The following is a 20,559-nucleotide window of genomic DNA, read 5'->3' as shown; positions in this document are numbered from 1 at the left end:
TTCCGCTGCAATAACATGTTCGCTTTTTAAAAGTGTTCGTTGGTGTGTGTGTTTGTGGATGGAGGTGAAGAGGGATGGGTCATTCTGTTGCAGATATGCAGCCTTTTATTGTGTATTCCGACAAGAGACGTTAAGTAAAAATTTCATGAGTTTTCTCTTATCGTTGCAAGTATATTAAAAAAAACTTTGCACTTAATGAAGGGGGGGGGGACTCGAGCCGGGTGAACCTCTAAATATGCCACTGTGATCTCTCAGTATCTCCAGTAGATCCTTCTCTGCTCTCCACTACCCAACATTATTAACGCTGAACTTCTTATAACGCTCCCCGCACAACGGCGCGCTGGTATTGGTACATCTTTGTTCTCTCCGTTCCTCATCTTTGATCACTCAACACGACTTTCCTCCCTCTTACCTCCATTTTCTCCTCCGCAATAGATTTCATGTCTTTTCTACCCACCAGAGCTTGTTCGTGATTCGAAAACATGCCATTCCTCTGTAATTGTGGTCACCACCAATCATCTCATTTTCTCCTATCCTCTTTACCGACACCATATCCATTTTCTCTCAGTGCTCCATGGTTCTGACCCTTTTCATTGGATTTCTGATTTTTTTCTTATATCCATTTATTCTTAAAGCGTACTACCTATATTTATCACAATATGTTTTATTATGCGTCTTATAACTTTCTCTCAAGATTTCTCTCTTTACTTTATAGGCTTATTTGTGCTTTGAAGATACTAATTATAATTTGCTGGAAGAGCTATCTTCCTGAGACAAGAAGATACCTAAAAAGAGGTAGAAGAAGAAGAACCTGAATCCTTATTAAAATATTTATTTTTTTATTTCTCTTATTCTTATCGCAGGGGTGCCCACAAAGGGGGGCTATGACGCAAACTGCGTCATTGAAATATTTGGGGGGTTAAAAATCTATATAAATATGTTTGAGGGGGTGTAAAAATTAATCGAAAAGATCATGGAAGAACACCTACGGATAGACAATTGAGGGGGGTGCGTCATGGACATGAGGGGGGTGGGCACCACTGCTTATCGTTGTTTTTTATGCCTTTGACACAATTGTTCTGTTCCCAATTTCTTATGCCCATTTTCTTACTGCTATTCTTATAGCCAAAACATTAATTAAAGAATTCTAATTGCAAACACATTAATTGATTTGGCGAACTCCTCCAAATATTTTTGTGACTGTACTCCTGGAATTTTATTCATATTATTTTACCCATTTCTAAGTTCATTGTGCGTTAGCTGCAACTTCCTCCAATCCGCCACTTTCTTCAACAATTACAAACATTGATCGGCTTTACAGAAGTACCAGATTCAATCTTTGATACTATTCACCATATGAAAACAGATATAACATTTGTATGCTCAGCAATTGTTGTTATATACAAACTAACTAAACAAGAATATTAAAGTACAGTTATTTACAACTTTCCAACTTCGGAAAAAAAAAGCGCAAAAAATAACTTGTTAAAGCACAATTTATATTCAGGATTTAAAGGACGGATGACTTGTTTCGAACGAATTAATATTTTTCTTCATTTAATTATTACCTAAATATTTTTGTTATGTGCTAAAGAAATGCACTCGAACTATCTTTTATTTATTTGTATAATAAAAACAACAAACAATTTATTTTGTATATGTTCTGAAATGGTAAACTACTACGATACAAGGAGTTGTGGTTGTGGTACCCCTGTAAAGTTACTCTCAGCTGATTCATTCAGTCAGTCAGTGGGTTTCGTGGGTTGTACGTGAGAGGTGTAGGGTATGTGGTGAGAGGTTAAACTGATTATAAACCTTGTGCTTGTCTGATTTAAATAATAATCATGACTGGGAAAGGCAAAGGGAATGTCCGAATTGAAACGGAAATAGAGAAAAATAGAGAAGAAGGCAACTGGAGGAAGGTAATAGAATTAGCGGAACAGTTGAAGTCAAGGTCGCCTAATTACGGTAAGTATAAAGATTTGGATTGATAGAATTACTAATTGTTTAGATGATATGTAATAACAATGTTTTAGCCGGGATCCAAAAGTTAAGAAAGCAAATTATTAGTAAGTCGTGGACAGTTAATCCATCAGGGCAAAAAGTTCTCCGTCTGCATATTCGATTGTATACTTCCGTGTCTTCTTCAAATGTTATGTAACAATTTAAATACTTTTCTCAAAGCTGTACACCCACAGAAATGTATAATAAATTTTTATTCAACCGAGTTAGGAATATTGCAGCAATATTGAGTATATGGTTTTAATGCATGATAATGACAGTGTGAATTGTAACTTTAGCCCTTGTACTCATGTTAGCCTTTGTAGAATTTTGAGAATAATGTAATATGAGCATGGCGTCTAGAGATTAGCCTTACTTTTAAGGTTAACTTCTGTTACACCCCACCGCGATTCCTTATATCTTGGTAAACCGAACCTAACCCAACTTGTTTTAAAAGCTGACAGGGGTTAACCGAATTTCTGTCCTTTTTAAAAATAGTTCTTTAAAAATTATTGTTAATTTAAGTGTAGTTTACTTCTGTTATATACAGTGCAAATACAAGTTCTGAGACCTTACATCGATTATTGATATATTCTTTTTTCATAAATTGAACCCTTAGTACTTTTAAAGGCCTTTGTACTGCAGAGTAGATTCAGCATGTTAAGGCTGAGGTTAGCTTAAAGTAGGTTGAATTTTAAGTTCAGTTAAAATTAATATTCTTGGACCTATTTTGCATCACTTAACTCCTTTTGAATATTGCTTCTTGTGGAAAGAGCAGTATTTCTAATTGCAGATTCATTTTAGGAGGGCTAAGTCGTTGTGGGTGTAAATACAAAAATACATTATTTTCTTCACTCTGTCTACAACATCACTTTTAACCTATACTAGTTTCACTCATAAAGGGATTCGTATCTCGATCCCAAGGTTAGAAGTCGCGCAATAGCGCGGGATGAGTACGATGTGCCTAAGATACAGGGCGGAGCCAGGTAGTGACGGGAACTACTAAGTATTCTCCGTTCAATGTGCTGCGCAAATTATATGTTCCCCATCATACCTGCTTAATTATTATGGGTATAAAGGCATAAATAACCTGTCTACAAAATCACTTTTGACATATATAAGGTTAACTCACAGAGAGTTTCATGTCTCGATCCAACGTATTAAAGGTAGGTGTACCATGTGCTGAAGGCATTCTGATCATATAATATTCATTGACATTTCTGTACAAGTTTTTATATTTAATGTAGGGGAGGTCGGGGTAATAAGAGACAGGGGCTATAAGAGACACGGCCAAGAAATACCCTAAATATCAAATCAGAATTTTATATATATATATATATATATAATAAGTAATCTCAACGTCAATATCTTTACTTTCCTACCCTACTTGCACTTATGAACTAATATGAATTTTTATATTGTTGTCACAAGTTCGTGACCGTTTTAAAATCAAATTTTATTGTGAAAAGTGAGTTACAAATCTGGAAATGACTGCTATATAACTTTGTGACGGATTATGAAGATTCATGTGAAATTTTGGAAAATGCTCAAACATTGCATTTCAGGTCAATTGAGGGCATGTCTCTTGTTACCCCAATTCAACTTTATTTAGCGCATGTGACGAGTATAACCTGCTAGTTTTTGTATATACGAAGTAAATAGGAAAATTCCTACTCTGGCAATTCAGTCAAGAGTCTGTGTATAGATAGTGACAGTGGAGAATATGCTTTGGATCAACTAATTTCATCATCAAGTGGTGAAGGTTTGCCAGAAGAAATTGATCGAATTAGAGCAGAATCTTGCTTAGAAATGTATAACGCCGTGTACTGCGATCTTGACTAGTATATTGGGAGGGTTATTGCTTTTCCAGATGAAGGACCGTGCAAGGTTAAATTTTTGAAAACAGAATTAAGTGGTTTCAGTTGGCCTGCCTATGATGACATTCAAACAGTGGCATCCAAATTTGTGTTTTATAAATCTATCAAACTGGATGAAAATGGAAATGGTCCATTCCAGATTTCCAGAGGATAGCTCAAAAAAATTCGTTGTGTTTATAGCAAAGTGAAAAGGACTTTTGAAACCAAAAGAGAAAGATTAAACATGACTCCTCTTTTGGTAGGCCTAGGTGTTTGTAGGACTATTCTTAATATTTGTTACCCTCAGGCCTATATATTTTTCCTATGTTTAAGTGGTTCAGCCTAAGTTAATTAATAAGGCTTACCTGCTATAGGCCTAATTATGTTAAACTGAAGTTTAAATTATATTTTTGAAGTTTTTAAATGGTAATTTGGGTTTACATAGGCTAGCGTAACATTTCCAAACTCTTTTGTACATTTTTCATATGTTCGTTCGACTGTACATCGTAAAAGGTTCAATATTCATCTTACATATTTTTCGAAAATGTAGTTTTACATAGGCTACATTTTACATAAAATTTGATCAACAATAGGTTTACAACATTTTTCAATGTTCTCTTCTTGTATGATTACAATTTAATAGCTTTTTCATTAGTTAAGTTGGCTAAAACTATTTTTCAAATGCGATGTTTTTTCTTCATTGAGGATTTAGGCACTTTTTGTGTTCATTTTCGACATTCCCCCCCCAAAAAAAATAATCTTGTCACCGTTCTTTTTTATTTGGTAGTGTGAGTTTTATCCATGATGTATCTAGATTCCTTAAAACTCAACTATACTTTGTTTTAATGGTTTTTGATATTTAATAGTCAATCAAATAAATTTTCCGAACGAACTATTGAATTTCATTTTTGAAATCTTGATATTTCGGGAACATATGCACATATTTCAGATCTGAAAAAAGTAAATTGTTCAGAATTGTCTGAAGATTTTTCCTTAAACCACTGCTCATTTTCTATTCTATGTATATAAGCACTGAGAGCCTTGTCTCTTATTACCCCTTAGGGATAATAAGAGACACTGACTTCAACAAAATTTTTCCTGAATCTTTTTGGTGTGAAAGGAGAACTCGAAAAATGTGTTAATACATTAGCTGGTTTCATTTTTTTTTTAGTACAATCATATTTTTGCTAGTTCCTCAAGAAATCAGTGCAAGTGCAAGAGTATTTTTTTTGTCTCTTATTACCCCAGCCTCCCCTACACAAGTGTGTAAAGAAGGGAAATCTGGAAAATAGATCTTACCTTCAATGTTTTGTGCATAATTATTTCACTGCATTCACTTCGTAATAGCTTTCTTATTGATAAGTGCGTGCATAAAGCCTTTCCACTTGGTTGATTTTTCGATACATTATTACGAATGATCGCTACATATTTTGATTACTTACACAATGTGTGGATTGCATTTGGTGTCTCCTCCACATCCATCGACGGCTCCGGTGTCGGCTTACAGTGAACTGTTGTAAGCGATCTCGTTTATGCGTATACCTATCGTCCAGCTGTGCATTTTTCACTCTTTGTATATCATTGAATTGTCACCTATAGAAGAATTGATGTGAGATAAAATCAGTTACATTAAAACCTGTCAACTTGGCCACCTGCTCATCTTGGTCTGGTTCGTCTTAAACCTGCATTTTCCCATAAGCCATTGGTTACTTATTACTATGTAAGTTGGCCACCTGTCTATCTTGGAAGTTAGCCGCGTTGAAGCAATGTTTACCCTATGGTGATAAATTTACGTGCGTACCGTTTTGCACGTGGCCACGCAAGGTACCGTTTTGTTTGTTTCTTATAACTCTTTCGTATTCCTGGGGCTCACGGTGGCTCAGTGGTAGAGTGTTCACCTCTTGGTGCTTGGGATCCCTGGTTCGATCCCAGCTCGCTCCGTGTGGACTTTGTGGTGGACAAACACTGCGCACGTGGGTTTTCTCGGGGTTCTCCCGTTTCCTCCCAGTTTCTTCATTCCACCATTTCATTAATTTCTCATCATCACAGTATCATTTATTCCCGGCGGGAGCTCATGTGGTTCGGATTCTACGTTAATCAGTAGGTCCACGTCTCATATAGCCTCGCTGCTGAACGGGACGTTAAACTCAACTCAACAGTATCATTTAGCCTAGTCGGCATATCCGCGGGACGTAAAACTTAGATTTCAGTTTTTTCTTTCGTATTCCCATATGAGAAGCAGATGTTCTGTATTTGTGAGTGGAGACAAAGAAGCATGGATCCCACGGTTCGTACTTGGAGGTCAATGGTCAGAACACTATCGTTATAAAGGGTTGGTCAAGGAAGATGTGAGCAAGAAAAGGCACGTACAGGAATTCAGAAAATAGTTGTACGTATTTGTTTACCCTTTGTTTTGATTAAACCATTAGCTATATCGGCTTCTTTCATCAGCTGAGAGCTTTAGTAATTCCGGAAACTTGGCAAAGTTAAAGCTAACCATCTCAATTGTCAACTATTTTCACCTGACGGCTTATCGAAAGGTAGTGGAGGTTTCGAGATATGAATTTCCTTAAGATTTTCTCAAAACATCTTTTGCTCCTAGGGAAACACTTGTAGCTTATTAACAAGAGGTAGTTAACTACAAAATTTGAATGTGCATATGTGGTAAAAAAAGAATAAAACAAATACATCTAGAATAAACCACCATGAATAAATTTATTATTAGTAATTGATTCGCTATTTTTGGAAAGGCACAGAAAACATTTGTCACTGTCGAAAAGAAGTCATATAAATTGCTCACTTTATAATTTTGCATCTCATGTTTTCAATTTGAATAATTCAGTGTGCTACAATATCAGTTTCAATAAACTGCGTATATATGTTTCTGTTTTCTGGTTGTTCGTGTTATTGTGTTTTCAGTCTGAATAATTCAGTGTACCAAACTAGTTTCTAGGAAGAGAAAGGTACATATATTAAACATACGGTAATAATTTTTTCTAGTATTGTATATTGTTATGATTACTATATATACATTATTTAAAAGTAGCCTAGCTGTCGTGCCATTGCTTATTAAAATTTTACAATCAGGTAATACTAGATATCCTATTCTAAAAATACACCAAAAACACTTATTTTCTGTAAGTTGGCCACCTGTTTAAATTGGCCATTTTTCAATGGAACCGATGGTGGCCAACATAGAGAGGTTTCACTGTATTTGGTCCATTTATCATGTAAGATCCCATAATAATATTTATTCATATCATGATTCTACCCATTGGAGATACGGTCTTTCATAATGTTACCACGTTTTATAAATACTTACACTATTACGTAAATATTTGTCAGCAATATTTGAGTTCCTATCCCTGGAATTGTTACTACTTTGAATATCATATTACGTTCTCTAACTAACGTACATACTTCTTTCTATAATGGCTAGTTCTCCAACCTTAAGGACACCACTAAATCAACAGCAACAAATCAACAACTTTAATTTTTTTTAATTTTTTTTTTTTTTTAAATGAAGTTAGTATCATTTTCTAAAGCATTTTTCGCCTAGGCACATATATGTAAAGTGCCTGAATGTTTGTACCGACACTAACAGTATGATAATTCTTAGGTTTGTTGATATTTTTATTGAATTTAACTCTCGCTGAGCTTAGTTTCATTACTGTGGTTTCCATTCCAGAATGCTTAGCCAATTTTTTGATTGGAGAAGGAAAGTTAGAAGCATATTTGGAAGAAGTTCCTCCGATAGAAGCTAATATTGGTAAAGCTAAAAGTGGTTTAGCTGAAGCGAAAAGATACCTTATGTATGCAGCAAGTGAGCAGGGAGTGAAGGTAAGTGCGTATGTGATATCTGTTACAAGTATTTACATGATTGTACAATATATCCTTGTCAACTGGTTAGAACTCTTGATTATTAGATTACATATTACGAGTTAAGTCAAAGTTTTGTACGAAAATTGTTGATCATGAAAGAAAAGTTTCAGGACATTATAGTGATTTAATATTGCTTCGTCGTTTTATATATGAAAGGTGCAAGAGAAAAATACGCTAAGTCCAAATTACATGATCTAAAGGTGGCATCTTACCAATAGTTTAACAACACTGTGAAAGTAACAGCTTGATCCCATTTTCTAAACGATTAAAGAAATTCTATATAAAGAAGAACCCATTTTGTCCATGCTTTAAAACCTGAAAAATTTACGAAATGAGACTTAGTGTGTTTTTCCCCTGTATCCTTTATATATATATATATATATATATATATATATAACAAAAATGTTTAAGCGGAGTTACGAAAATCAAAATTATAGGTACTTTCGTGGTTCAAATGTACGCCGTCCAAGCGCACTGAAGATATCTACTATAAGATAGATCAACTATCAACATAAGGTTTCAGTTGTTAGTATTTCAAAAGTGGCGGTAACTGTTACATGTACGCCATTCAGAACTAAATGGTGTGGAGTGATTTAGTGTTTCTGCCCACAGATGAGTAGTCTTTCGACGTCTATTTATTTCAAGACTGGACACTAGAAATGGAAAGACATCTCAGGTTATAAACATAAAGCAAAGAAACCCAAGAAAAATTCTTTACCAACTTACAGCCATTATTTGTACAGATTATGATTTTAGAAAAGTATAGTTTTTCTAGCAATATAGGTTTTTAAAAATCACACCGACAATGGCGCGAATTTGTCACTGAAACCGTTTATAATAGGTATTTGTTCGTATATTTTAGATGAGTAAGAACTTCTATTATATTATATGCATCATATTATTTCATTAAGTAAAATCAATCTTTCCATATTTCTTATACTGAAAAAGTGAAATATTGAAAAGACTTTTCGCTGTGCTTTCAATGAACAGCAGTATACAGGTCTACACATCGCTTATTGGACTTCTTATTCTGCTTGCTGATACTTCGAAACTTTTCACATTCCTTATCAAAGCGCAGGGAATAGTGTTTATTATATAGGAGGGAATAGGTAAAACGACACGAAGTCAAACAAGTATGTATATAGAAATAACACTCTAACAAGTTGTAAATATTGATACGACTTTACTTCGTAGAAAACTACAGTTGAAAGACAATAGAAAAATTCAGCGTCAAAATTGACCGCAAAAAAAAATTGTACGAATTGAAGAGCCTCTCAATGAAATTGCACTCATATTAGTAGAAGCAGCACACTTCCATACTACAGGGAATGATCAAGAGTTCGTTAAGTATATATTTAAACTGTTTCTGTGTAAAATGAGGCGTGCAGTTAATTCTAAATGCTGCTCCCGCTTTTCTTTCTGGAACAAATATATGTATAATTTTCATATGTTCTTTATATTATTTACTGTATTTGTTTTTATATTTGCCTGTTTGCATTTAGAAAAAAAAAATGCTCTTAATAAATACGTAGCTTGTAGCGATAAAATTATATTTTTGCGGATGTGATCTCCCTTAAAAGCCGCCATTGAGTATGATATTGTACATAAAATAATACTTTCTTTTTCGACATTTTTGTGGTAATATTTTTAAATTTACAATTAAATAATAATTAATTACAGTGTACTAATTGCAGTAACTTATTTTAAAGGTGGGCGTTGCTCTGGATGCATACTTGTTAATGGGAAAGCTCAACTTCGCCATGGGTATGTTCGAAGAATCATTAAATAGCTACAACAAAGCTGAATTGCATTCCCTTACTGAGAAGCAGCTACCAAGCAGAAGCTTAAGAATTGTGGCGGAATCGTATGCTATTAAAGGTAAGCATACATGTCTGCGTTGGTCATTGCTGGTTCCAGTAGAAGTGACCAACTTAAGACACATGCTCAATTGACAGAAATTTGACAGAGTATTTTTGTAGCAAAATAAATTATAGGTGGCAATAGATATTTCTAATGTAGTAACTTTAATTACATAGTATTATTTTATATCATATAAACAATGTATGTAGAGAAAAAGCCGTGCTACAACATGAATTTTCATATTGTACGTAGTAAATATTTGTTTCGGTTTGATATAGTTACATTGTCATAATTTTTAAAATCCAACGTGCTAATTACATTCAAACCAATATGGTTCATACTTATATTCTTTTATGTCATCTACCAATAAGAATAGATGTAGAGATTTACTTTGCAACGTGAGTACATTAATCATTTGTAAATATTTTACTCCTAATGTTTAGAATTTTAAGAAGAAGTAGACTGAAGATATGAGTTAGTCGATAAATTAACACAGGCGACTGGAGTGCCATTCTTTGAGAGTTTATGGAATTATACGACTGCCACTGGCACTCAAGAACTGTTGGTACATTTTCGATGGGAGTATGTTGCGTAAAAGGAATGACCCAATCTGGAAGGACAATGTTTTCTACGTTGGTGACTCTTCTACTATTGAGCTATTGTGCCCATTCTTTTCGTTTTAGACATGTCAGTTGTGCTGTACTTTCAGTAAAGTTATTTTCGGGGTCACGATGGCTCACTCGTAAAGCGCTCACGCCTGGTGCTGCAGGTCCCTGGTACGATCCCCGGCCACGTGATTTTGTAGCGTCAACATTGTGTCCAGGAGTTATCTCTGAGTTATTCTGTTTCCTCACACATTGTCGTTTCAGCAATTCCTTTACGTTCAGTAATTATCCGTCTGCTTTACCCCAAAGAACTTCGTGATTTTGTAGCGTCAACGTTTTGTCCAGGAGTTATCCCTGAGTTATTCTGTTTCCTCACACATTGTCGTTTCAGCAATTCCTTTACGTTCAGTAATTATCCGTTTGCTTTACCCCAAAGAACTTCGTGATTTTGTAGCGTCAACATTTTGTCCAGGAGTTATCTCTGAGTTATTCTGTTTCGTCACACATTGTCGTTTCAGCAATTCCTTTACGTTCAGTAATTATCCGTCTGCTTTACCCCAAAGAACTTAATAAAGGAACGTAAAATTAGAAATTCCACTTCATTTCATTACTTTTCTTTTAGAGCTCCTAAATTTATTGAACAGTTTTCCCGTTTCCAACCACTGGAATGCATTCAAAGTAAGGTGTATCCAACGTACGTGTACAGTGTTTATTTTCGTTGCCTTTGTTTGTCGCAATGCAAAAGCACTATTGTCATGTCTAGTTGCGGACGGAGAATTTCACCAGGGGAGGCGGGGGATTTCAAGCAATCAGTCTCATGTCCATTTAGGACAAGTTTACTTTTATTTTAGTATATATATGTATCATACTATAGTAAATGCAGGGCTCATAGCGAGTCACTATTTTAACTAAAAGTGACTTTTTCGTGTGATTTATGTTTTTCATTGCCTCTTTTCTAACAAAAATATAAAAATAAATGAAAAAAGGCATTAATTCGTTACTCATTACTCTTCTGAAAGCTTCAGTACTTGCTGCCACATGTGAAACAGTCAGCTTTATTCCCACTTTAACTTTCGTTCTTTCTAAAGCACAGTGGATGGTTGGTGCATGCTTAAGCTCTCAAGGTGGGGCTGAGAATCCTTCTGTGTCTATTCTTTCTTCTATCATAATAGTCTTTTAATTTTCTCTCGTAATAGTTAACGCTCCGCTCAACGTTGTGTCTGTGTGTGTTTATGGGGTTCATCATGTTCGTCTTGTGTTATGCTTCTTGTATGTTCTTCTTAAGAGTAGGTGGTGAATTTGAATATTTCATGGCTTTGAAAACTTTTAGTGCTAAGTTAAATATGATGTCTGAGATGAAGAAATTCAGAAATAGGCCAGAACTGGTTCCACTTACTCAGAAGTTAAGTCTGCTTACAGTAACTACAAAGCACACTTAGAAAACTTAAGAAAAGAGGAAGCTCAAAAAGAAAAAGTAAAGAAAAAAAAATGAAACAAAACAAGAAAGAAAGAGGTGATGGAGAAATTGAAAAAGGAAAAAAGGGGCATGATGAGATTTTGGGCACTTTTTCTTGTGTTTTTGGTCACTTTTTCGTGTGCTTTTGGTCACTTTAACTATTTACAAGAGACAAGACCACTATGAGCCCTGTAAATGCTTATTTTTCCATAATTTCCAGCTCAGCAAGGAAGAGGTTAATCCCCTCTTCCTCCTTTTCTTTCTTACGCTGCTAGTTACGTTTTTTTTTTTTTTTTTTTTTTTTTGATTGATACTTTTACAAGTTTTGAATCTCACAAAACTTTGTACGCGTTCAAAATCGTAATCGTGTACATCAGTACATATGCCCATCCTTAGAAACTAATTTCTGAGACAGTTCTCTGAGAAGACGTCTGCGATTTCTGCATTCAATCTTCCGTTTTGGAAAGAAAGTTATCAGATGTTCGAGTGTTCAGACTTGTTCTAGCATTCTTAAAATTGTCCGTAAAGAAGCAGATTCGTTAAATATGAAGCTACAAGTGTATCAAAGTTTTTTTTTTTTTTTTTTTCTTCTTCCTGTATTAGGTTTTAGAGTTTTGGGGTTACTTCTTTAGATTTGGTGTGATTCCACAATGTCAGCACTGAAATTCCGGGATAGTACGTTAAGGTGGAAAGCTTGGCTTATCTGCTTCTTCTTTCCGCGAAATATGCCCTGTTCAAGTAACATAACTTTCTATTTTGTAATCTGTGTATTCGTGTTTAAAATATTGTAGTCCTTGGGTAAGTTTATAGTTACGTAGTTAAACCGCCATGTAGAGTTCTGACAGTTGATAGGAGATTCTGTTTTGTCTTTCGAATCTCCGCTTTTGGATTACAATTTGTTCTTTTTTAAACATACTGTGTTTCCCTAAGCCTTTGGTTCGCTGTTTATTGTAGATTGAAATCACGCTTAATCGAAAGCTCTAATTGTTTACAATCAACAAATTTATTTATTTATTTATTTGGAGTTTGTCCACCAACCACCCCAGATCTCCATAGTGGCTATAGAGTTTGCGTATGTGCCTTTGCCGCGGGAGTCATAGGTTCGATTCCCGGTGGTAGCTCATGTGGTTCGTATCCCACATTAAACTGTAGGTCGACATCAGATAGCCTCGGTTCTGAACGGAATGCTAACTTCAAATCAAACAACCCCCCCAAACTGCATCCATGTTTATTCAGTTATCTAAGGATGTCATTCTACGTAACTGTGTTGATTTAAATCATAGAGTAGCATGTGATAGCAGCTAACGATATATATTAGCGTAAGGCAAGCAAGAGGTAGTGCAGGTATTTGACGTATATTAGTGCGACTGTTTACTATTAGAAATTAGCGTAACATACAGATACACACTGACAGACTGAGACATTTATCTTTTATTATTAGGATTTTAGTGTAGAAGACTCTTAAGACAGAAATAAATTGAACTGTTCTTGATTGTGGTTGTTCGAATATGAAGATAATTCTTATATGTGGGTGGTTCAGACATGGATAAAATGTTACTTACGTTTGTAAATTTGTACTACCTCTGTCCGAAAATACGGTATACATTTGAAAAGTTTGTAAAGATTTATGAGACACAAAGAACTACTCAGAATGTAGTGCTCTTATTTGTAAATTCATAGTTCAGTCAAATAACGGACAAGGTGTTTGATTGTATCCGTCAAAAATGTAAACAGAGTTGCGAGCTGTGAATGGAAAGATATAAGGCAGGACCCGCTACTGCTCAGGTGGTGGTGGTGGTGGTGGGGGGGGGTTGGGTTTGCCCGCGGGTGTGGAAGGGAAAACTTGTGTTTTCCTTCAAACATCCTGCTAAACCCGGTTCGATATCCGTATTCAATAGAGAGTAAAGACACGTGCTCGTCGAATCTCGACGGCTCGGTGTGTAAAATTATGTGAGTAGTTAAATATTTCTACTGTTATCCTAATCTTGCGTAGAAAATGGAAAATTTTCATACAAATAATAAAGTCTTGAAAATGAATTCGAAGTTCAAGCGATTAACTGCTGAGCAGCATAATGGCATATTGCAAAAATTGTTGCGATTGAAATAAGGTCAGAATCTGAAACATGATGCTATAAATAAAGTTGCAGCTGATTTTGAATTAACACATCTGCCTAGAATTTTGCAGACACAGTTCAAAATCAGTACGAAGAAAGTCAAATCTGTTCACATCTTTCTTCAAGAAAGAAGCAAATGTGGACGGAAACGTAAGGCTTATTCTGAACAGTTAATCAAAGTTAAGAACGATCGTCGAGAATCAATTTGTGGTTTGTGTTGTCCCATACAAACAAAATCGTGAAGTAATACGTCATGGTTTCGCAACACCTACTCTGCCCGTTCCGCGCCATTAAGATCGCAATGTTTCGAGCCAACAATCATGGCGGAAACGAGAGTAGCCAATCAGACGTGCCGGCTCAGACGATGCTCGGTTGTATTTTTGGCTTCATTGATTCATAGGATGAAGATACGTCTGGGCAGATCCTCTATTTTATAACATCCGTGGTTAAACCTGTGCTGACAAATCAAAACAAGTTAAAGAGATTAAAGTTTTGCTGAACAAAAGTGAAAGCGGGTGAATGTTTTGAAGGTTTGTACATTTTAAGAGTAATGTCCACATAGATGAGAAATAGTTTTATTTAACGCAGAACAGATATTATTAAATCATGCTAGACCAAGAACCCCACCGATCTTGCAAAGGCGAAAGTTTTATAGTCAAAGTGATCTTTATGGCTGCTGTTGTCTGACCACGTTATAATCCATATCGAAAAATCTTTCTTGATGAAAAAATTGGTATATGATCTTCTGTTTATCAAGATACGGTAAAGAAAACTCGAGAAAAAGAAGTAAAGGAACCTTGGTAACAAAAAATGTAGAGTCCTTCAATTCAGAAGAATGTAAAAAAAATGATTCTTGAGAACTTAATTCCGGCGATCAAGTCCAAGTTTCCCGCAACTCATAAGAAGAATGAAAAACATGTACAAGAGAATAATGCAAATCCTCATTCTTATGACGACGATGAACAACTTCTAGCTAATGGTTCTAAGGATGGCTGGCGTATTCAGTTTAAATCTTAACTACCTAACAGTCCTTATGTATGCGTTTTGAATCTTGCTTTTTCAGTTTCGTACAATCTTTGCAACATAAAGTTTCGGCACATACAATTGACGAACTGGTCGAATGTGTGTTGCAAATGCCTTTAACGAATGAAAGAGACGCTTGATAATGTTCTTCTGACATTGCAGAGCTGTATGCTTAAATGAGGTAATTCCTATAAGGTTCCTCATGTTAATAAGACTAAGCTTTGTTATGAGAGACGGTTACTAGCTATTTTAGTGCATTCATAACAAGCCCGGGATAAACTAAAATTCAACATCAATTAAACTTCATTTATACACTTAAGATTTACTTAGTAAGTCTTAAGTGTTTGAAAGGTATACCATAATTTAGAACAAAAATAATTCCAAATATTTACCATATTTTCGGACAGAGGGGTTAGTTTTGAAGTTTTTTCTTTTCTTTCTCTTTTCATTTTTTTTTTTTTTTTTTGTTTAACCTGTGCTGTTAATTGTATTTTTTTCCTACAAGGTTTGTGTTTAGAGAAAGTTCCTCCTTCATCATCATCAAAATACAGACAAGCGGAATGGGAGCAACAAGTAGTCCAATGCTTTGAATTAGCTGGAGATCTTACGCTACTCTACCTACAAGAAAAGGATAAAATACAACAATCCCAGAGTCAATCAGGTAAGCTGTTGTGAACAAAAGTGGTAGTTAGATTGGTAGGTGCAGTTTCACATTTTAAAATATAAATGCGTGTGTAAATAGTAGAATCTTAGTTTTATATATATATATATATATATATATATATATATAGATAATAGGTGCTACCAAGTAGTGAGTTCGTATGTCTAGGTGATTATTAGCTGATTTCATTGTTTCCTTTGAAAGGAGTAATAGTGAAACAGTACATGAAACTCTTTGTGAAACCGAAGCTCTTCATTTAGTGTCTGGAAATTAAAGGCTGCAGCATTGCCTACCAAAATCAGCCTAGGATAGTTACTATCAGATTAGAATCTCTAGGACACATAAAAAACAGTGAAAAGTATTGTTATTTTCAGTAATTGTTGGCAGTCCTAAGTTATTGTGAAGTTATACATTTTTCTGTATTTTCATTCACCCGCTTGTTAAACCCATCTCTTTTTGCAGCAAATGTTTACCTTAAATTTCGTTTATTTATTTATGTACTTAAATTTCGTTGCTAAAAAATCTTTACGTTTTATTTATTTATTTATTTTTTGGTTAATTAACGATAACACCCATAGAATACAACGATTAGAGTTATGTTTTTTATCCACTTGTAGTTTCAATTCTTTCATTAGTCTTGGTAATAAGAGGTTTTACTGAAAGTGGTAGCATATACTTCACGTTATGCTGCATCACCGGATAAATAAAGCAATCTTTTTTTTATAACAATAAAACTTATTTACCTGATAATGTGTTGTTATTTAGTTTATTCCCATATTTTCTCCTCAGAAATCTCCAAGAATTTCTCACTATAAGGTAAATAAGTTTATTTTTTTCATTATTATAACATTTACTGATGTTTAATGAAGAATAAAAGCTGTAACTTGCAGTATATTCTTTTATATTTTCAGGTTCAAATTCTCCTCAGCCTCCAAGTCCTGAAAGGCAAATAGGACCAGTCCTTGAAACAGCTTTGCAAAGAGCTCCCATTCTTCATATCCAGGCAGGGAAAGTTCTAAATGCGGTTAATCGTTACAGGTAATCTTCGCCAGTTACTTTAGGTTCGTAAGTAAAGAAGTGAACATGAAAAAAGACTAGTCGATAATTGGGAATGGGAGATCAAGTGAGCACTTATTTGTTCAGGCCACTCATATAGTTTATCAAGAAAAGTAAATACTCTCTTTTATTCGTTTTGTAGGCTTAATGTCTTGTAGAGTTCAATAAAGTTAACTACACTAGAGGAGTGGAAACTATTAGGATATGGCAGATCAATTAAGTCAGTATGTATTAACAAAAGAAGCTTCAGCGGGAAGATATATGATTGCAGTCATTTCCAACTTACCAGTTGGCGCGGGAAACCCGGATTCGATTGCTGGCAGAGGCTCATGTGGTTCTGATCCCACGTTACGCTGTAGGTCCACGTCTCATTTAGCATCGCTGCTGAACGGGGCGCTAAACTCCGAAACAACCAATCAATCAGTTCAACTCGCCAGTGTATGTCGTAGGAGCGAGTGGGCGAAAAAGGGAAGGAAACGAAGTGGGTAGAAAGAATAAAACATGGTTGGCAGTGTTCAATCGAAAAGTACTACTTTTTAAATTAAACTAAATTTGTCAATATTAAAATGTCGCTTGAATAAATGTCGGTGAACACGTTTACTCCCTCGTTTCCCCGTTTTTCGCACTGAAATGCGCTGACCTTTCGTCCTTTGAGGGTTAAATATCGTAACAATTTTTACAGGATAAAATCTTCTATTTCTCTTCGAAGGGTTCATTTTCTCCCTGGGTGAAAATGTCTGAATTAATTTTTCATTAAGCAAGAACACTAGTTTGGTGGGAAATCCCTGTATTGGCAACACTGCCAATACAGGGATGATTTTTGGATAAAAAGGCACATTTCTTCTCAGGTTTTATAACCACCCCCTAAAGTGAATTAATATTTGAATAGATAAGTGAAACAAAATCCACATATGTAAAAGCTTTCAAAAACATATTCTGTTTATTTCCTTTTTAGAACTATGTTAAGTGCGGTTGAATCAAGTGCCACACAAAGTTTGCGCCTTACTCTTACACGACAGTTAGCTGAAGTATTGTTAAGAGGGGTCAGTGGAACTGTATATACGAGTCCAGAAATGGCAAGTGAGCCAGGTAAGTAGTTAGAAGAAAACTTGTGTTGTCAGTAATAGTTTGCAAAGAATAACGATATCACCAAAATTTTTCATTCTTAGCATTTAAATATATTTTCTGTAATTCTTGTAATATCCTTGGAAAGATACTATTCAGACAAGTCACGAGATGCAAATATGTGTTTAATGACTTTGCTCACTCATTCAACGTTTTCAATTCTCCTCTATCCGAAAAAAAAAAGAAAGAAAGTAAAAAAAAAAAAAAAAAAAAGGAACGTTTTTCGGACCAAATATAATGATTTTTGTAATATTTTGGCACGTGGCTTTGCTGTTTGTCACATATGGTTCACTTCACGCGTGAAATTGTATCTTTCTTTGTTGAGCTGAACGAGCAAAGCTTTTGTGGTTCATTTGGATTTTTTACTTATTTTTTTGGTCACTACTCACTCTGTTTTTTTAAAATAATTTCCATCAACTCAAGATTAAAAGATTGTGTCTAAGGATTAAAAACCTTTACAGTTTCCATGCTCTCTGGTATCCTCAGTCTGCTCAACTGCGCTGCCAGATTGACAATGCATGTAAGCTCCTTCCTTTTCTAGAAACCCTTTTCTTACGATAAACGAGTTTAATGGATATTTCCAAAAATTGTGTTTAGCGGGGCTTTCCGAAAAAAGGTATGTTATAAAGTAGAAAGAGGCTGGGTTGCAGTCTTCCACGTATTCTTAATAAAGCTGATGCACACATCTTTCTGTTAACTTAACTAAATACTAATCTCAATTTACATAAACTATCAAACATGTTCCCGACTATTGCTACTACGTTCGACTTTATTCTTTTATTCTCTGACATGGTCCATTCTCTGAGGCTTACTTCCACCACACAACTCTTTCACTTTAGGCGAATGTTCCCCTATCGTCCAAATATTTTTTAACATAATTAGCAAGTCCAGGTTATACCTTAAAAAAATAATAAAAATAAATGAATAAAAATTGTCTTTTTATTCTAATCACATACTACTCACCATAGTCTGTGCTGATCTTTTACGCAGTTGTACAATGTATTCTCTAAGTATAAGAAAGATGAGGTAGGAATAAAAAGGAATAAATTGCTTATCGTGTCTTAATCGTTGAAAAATAATAGTTGTACTTGATGTCACTTACTACCAAATCATGACTTCGGATGTAGTGATCTTTCATAGACTACTGCTCAACCTGTACGTATTAATACACTTTTTTTTTTTTTTTTAATTACTTCTTATAGCTTGTAGTATTCGCTTATTTTTGTGCACGGTTTTGGTGATGCTAATTGGTACATATTTACATGTGTGCTTCAAATAAAAATCATAGGAGAAAAATAATTCGATTGATGTAATTCGAGTTGATCTACAGATAAATGTAAATAGTTATCGTAATTCATAGATTGGTTTGTGGTACCAAGTAACAAATGTTCATTATATGTTCTTCGTATGTTAAGTTTATTATTTTGTTTCCTTTCTTCTACAGGACCAAAGAAACTTCAGTATCGACGAGACAGAGGTACTGAAAGCCCGTGGAAACCTCGAAAATATACTGGGTTGAATCTCTTTATACCAAAGAATGAAAATGAAGAAATAATATTGCTTCTATTGATAAGGTATATATATATATATATATATATATATATATATATATATATATATATATATATATATATATATATATATATATATATATATATATATAAATTTACACAGATAATACTGTATTGTGTTCTAGAGCTGAAGGATTTTGTTGCAAACGAAATAAGCCTTTGTTCTGATTGACATTAAGCTAAAAAAAAATGCATATTCAAAGTAACATTGATTATATCGCTTATACAGGGTGTTTCAAAACAACACCGATAGCATTTGGGAGGTGATTCCTGACACCAAGATAAGACGAAAAGTATAGACCAGTCTGGGTACACAAATGCTTCCTTTCGAAGTTATAGGCTGCCGAAAACATGAAATGAAAAAAAAAGAAAAAAAGTTTAAAAGTCCATAACTCCAAAACTATGATACCTACCGTAATCGAGTCAAGACTTCACTTACGAACTACTATGTGCCCTATCCAAATATGTTTCAGAATCCTGTGGTACCTCCGCAACAATTTTTATAGAGTGATTTTGGTTCGGTTATATAATTTGAATTTCTCACCAACTACCTTTATAAAAATTGTTGTGGAAGTAGCGCATGATTCTGAAACATGGATATTTGGATAGGGCACATACTAGTTCCTAAGTGACGTCTTAACCTGACTACGGTAGGTCCCATAGTATTGGAGCTATGGACCTATAAAGTTCATTTTTATTTTTTCATGTTTTCGGCAGCCTATAACTCCGAAAGGAAGCATTTGTATACTCAGGTTGGTCTATACTGTTCGTCTTATCTTGTTGTCAGAAATCACCTCCCAAACATTGTCGGCGTTCTTTTGAAACACCCTGTATACTTTCTCTTCTATATACTTTCGCTTATATGCTTCTATTATTTTTACCCGACCACGGGTAAACCTAAAGGATTGAATTATGTTTAGCATGCCCATATGTAGATATGTATTCATGTTCATTAGTTCCACTGTGGAGCTCAAGTGCCAAAACAGATTTTCATAAATGACTTATCGTTGGAATCGTGGTGACACTCCGCGTAATATAGGTTAGCTGACATCACAAAACGGTCAATATGGCGGAGTTCAGTAAAGAAAGGGTATATATATTAGTAAAGAGAGAAAAGGATATCGATAAAATTGAATTGAGAGAGAGAATTTACTATCCACAGTCATCCGTAGTACATAAGGGATTATTAATTTATTAAATAACTTTTCCTTTTATTATGTACTTCATAGTTCATACTATACACTGAAAAGAGAAAGTAAATTTAATTAACAAATTAGAAAAAAAATCCCACTACGGCGAAAATAATTCCTCGCTCTTTGTTCTGAACTGAAAACTAAGAAATAGCCATA

At 34.7% G+C, this 20,559-nt stretch overlaps 1 protein-coding gene across 1 annotated transcript in view; it reads left to right on the top strand.

Moving 5' to 3' along the window:
• The first annotated feature begins 1,717 nt into the window (after positions 1-1,717).
• The window catches only part of Ttc7 (tetratricopeptide repeat domain 7), a 55,016-nt gene continuing 36,174 nt past the window's right edge, over positions 1,718-20,559 (top strand). The window contains exons 1-7 of the mRNA XM_081758690.1: positions 1,718-1,968; positions 7,546-7,697; positions 9,449-9,617; positions 15,303-15,458; positions 16,370-16,496; positions 17,470-17,603; positions 19,084-19,213. Of these exons, the coding sequence (XP_081614816.1) occupies positions 1,845-1,968; positions 7,546-7,697; positions 9,449-9,617; positions 15,303-15,458; positions 16,370-16,496; positions 17,470-17,603; positions 19,084-19,213 (992 nt within the window). The 5' untranslated portion in view covers positions 1,718-1,844. The remainder of the gene's footprint in view (positions 1,969-7,545; positions 7,698-9,448; positions 9,618-15,302; positions 15,459-16,369; positions 16,497-17,469; positions 17,604-19,083; positions 19,214-20,559) is intronic.

The sequence above is a fragment of the Thermobia domestica genome, chromosome 5 (genome assembly GCF_964235325.1).
Source record: "Thermobia domestica chromosome 5, izTheDome1.hap1.1, whole genome shotgun sequence".
In the NCBI taxonomy this organism is placed as follows: domain Eukaryota; kingdom Metazoa; phylum Arthropoda; class Insecta; order Zygentoma; family Lepismatidae; genus Thermobia; species Thermobia domestica.
This window is presented reverse-complemented; position numbering and strand designations above follow the sequence as displayed.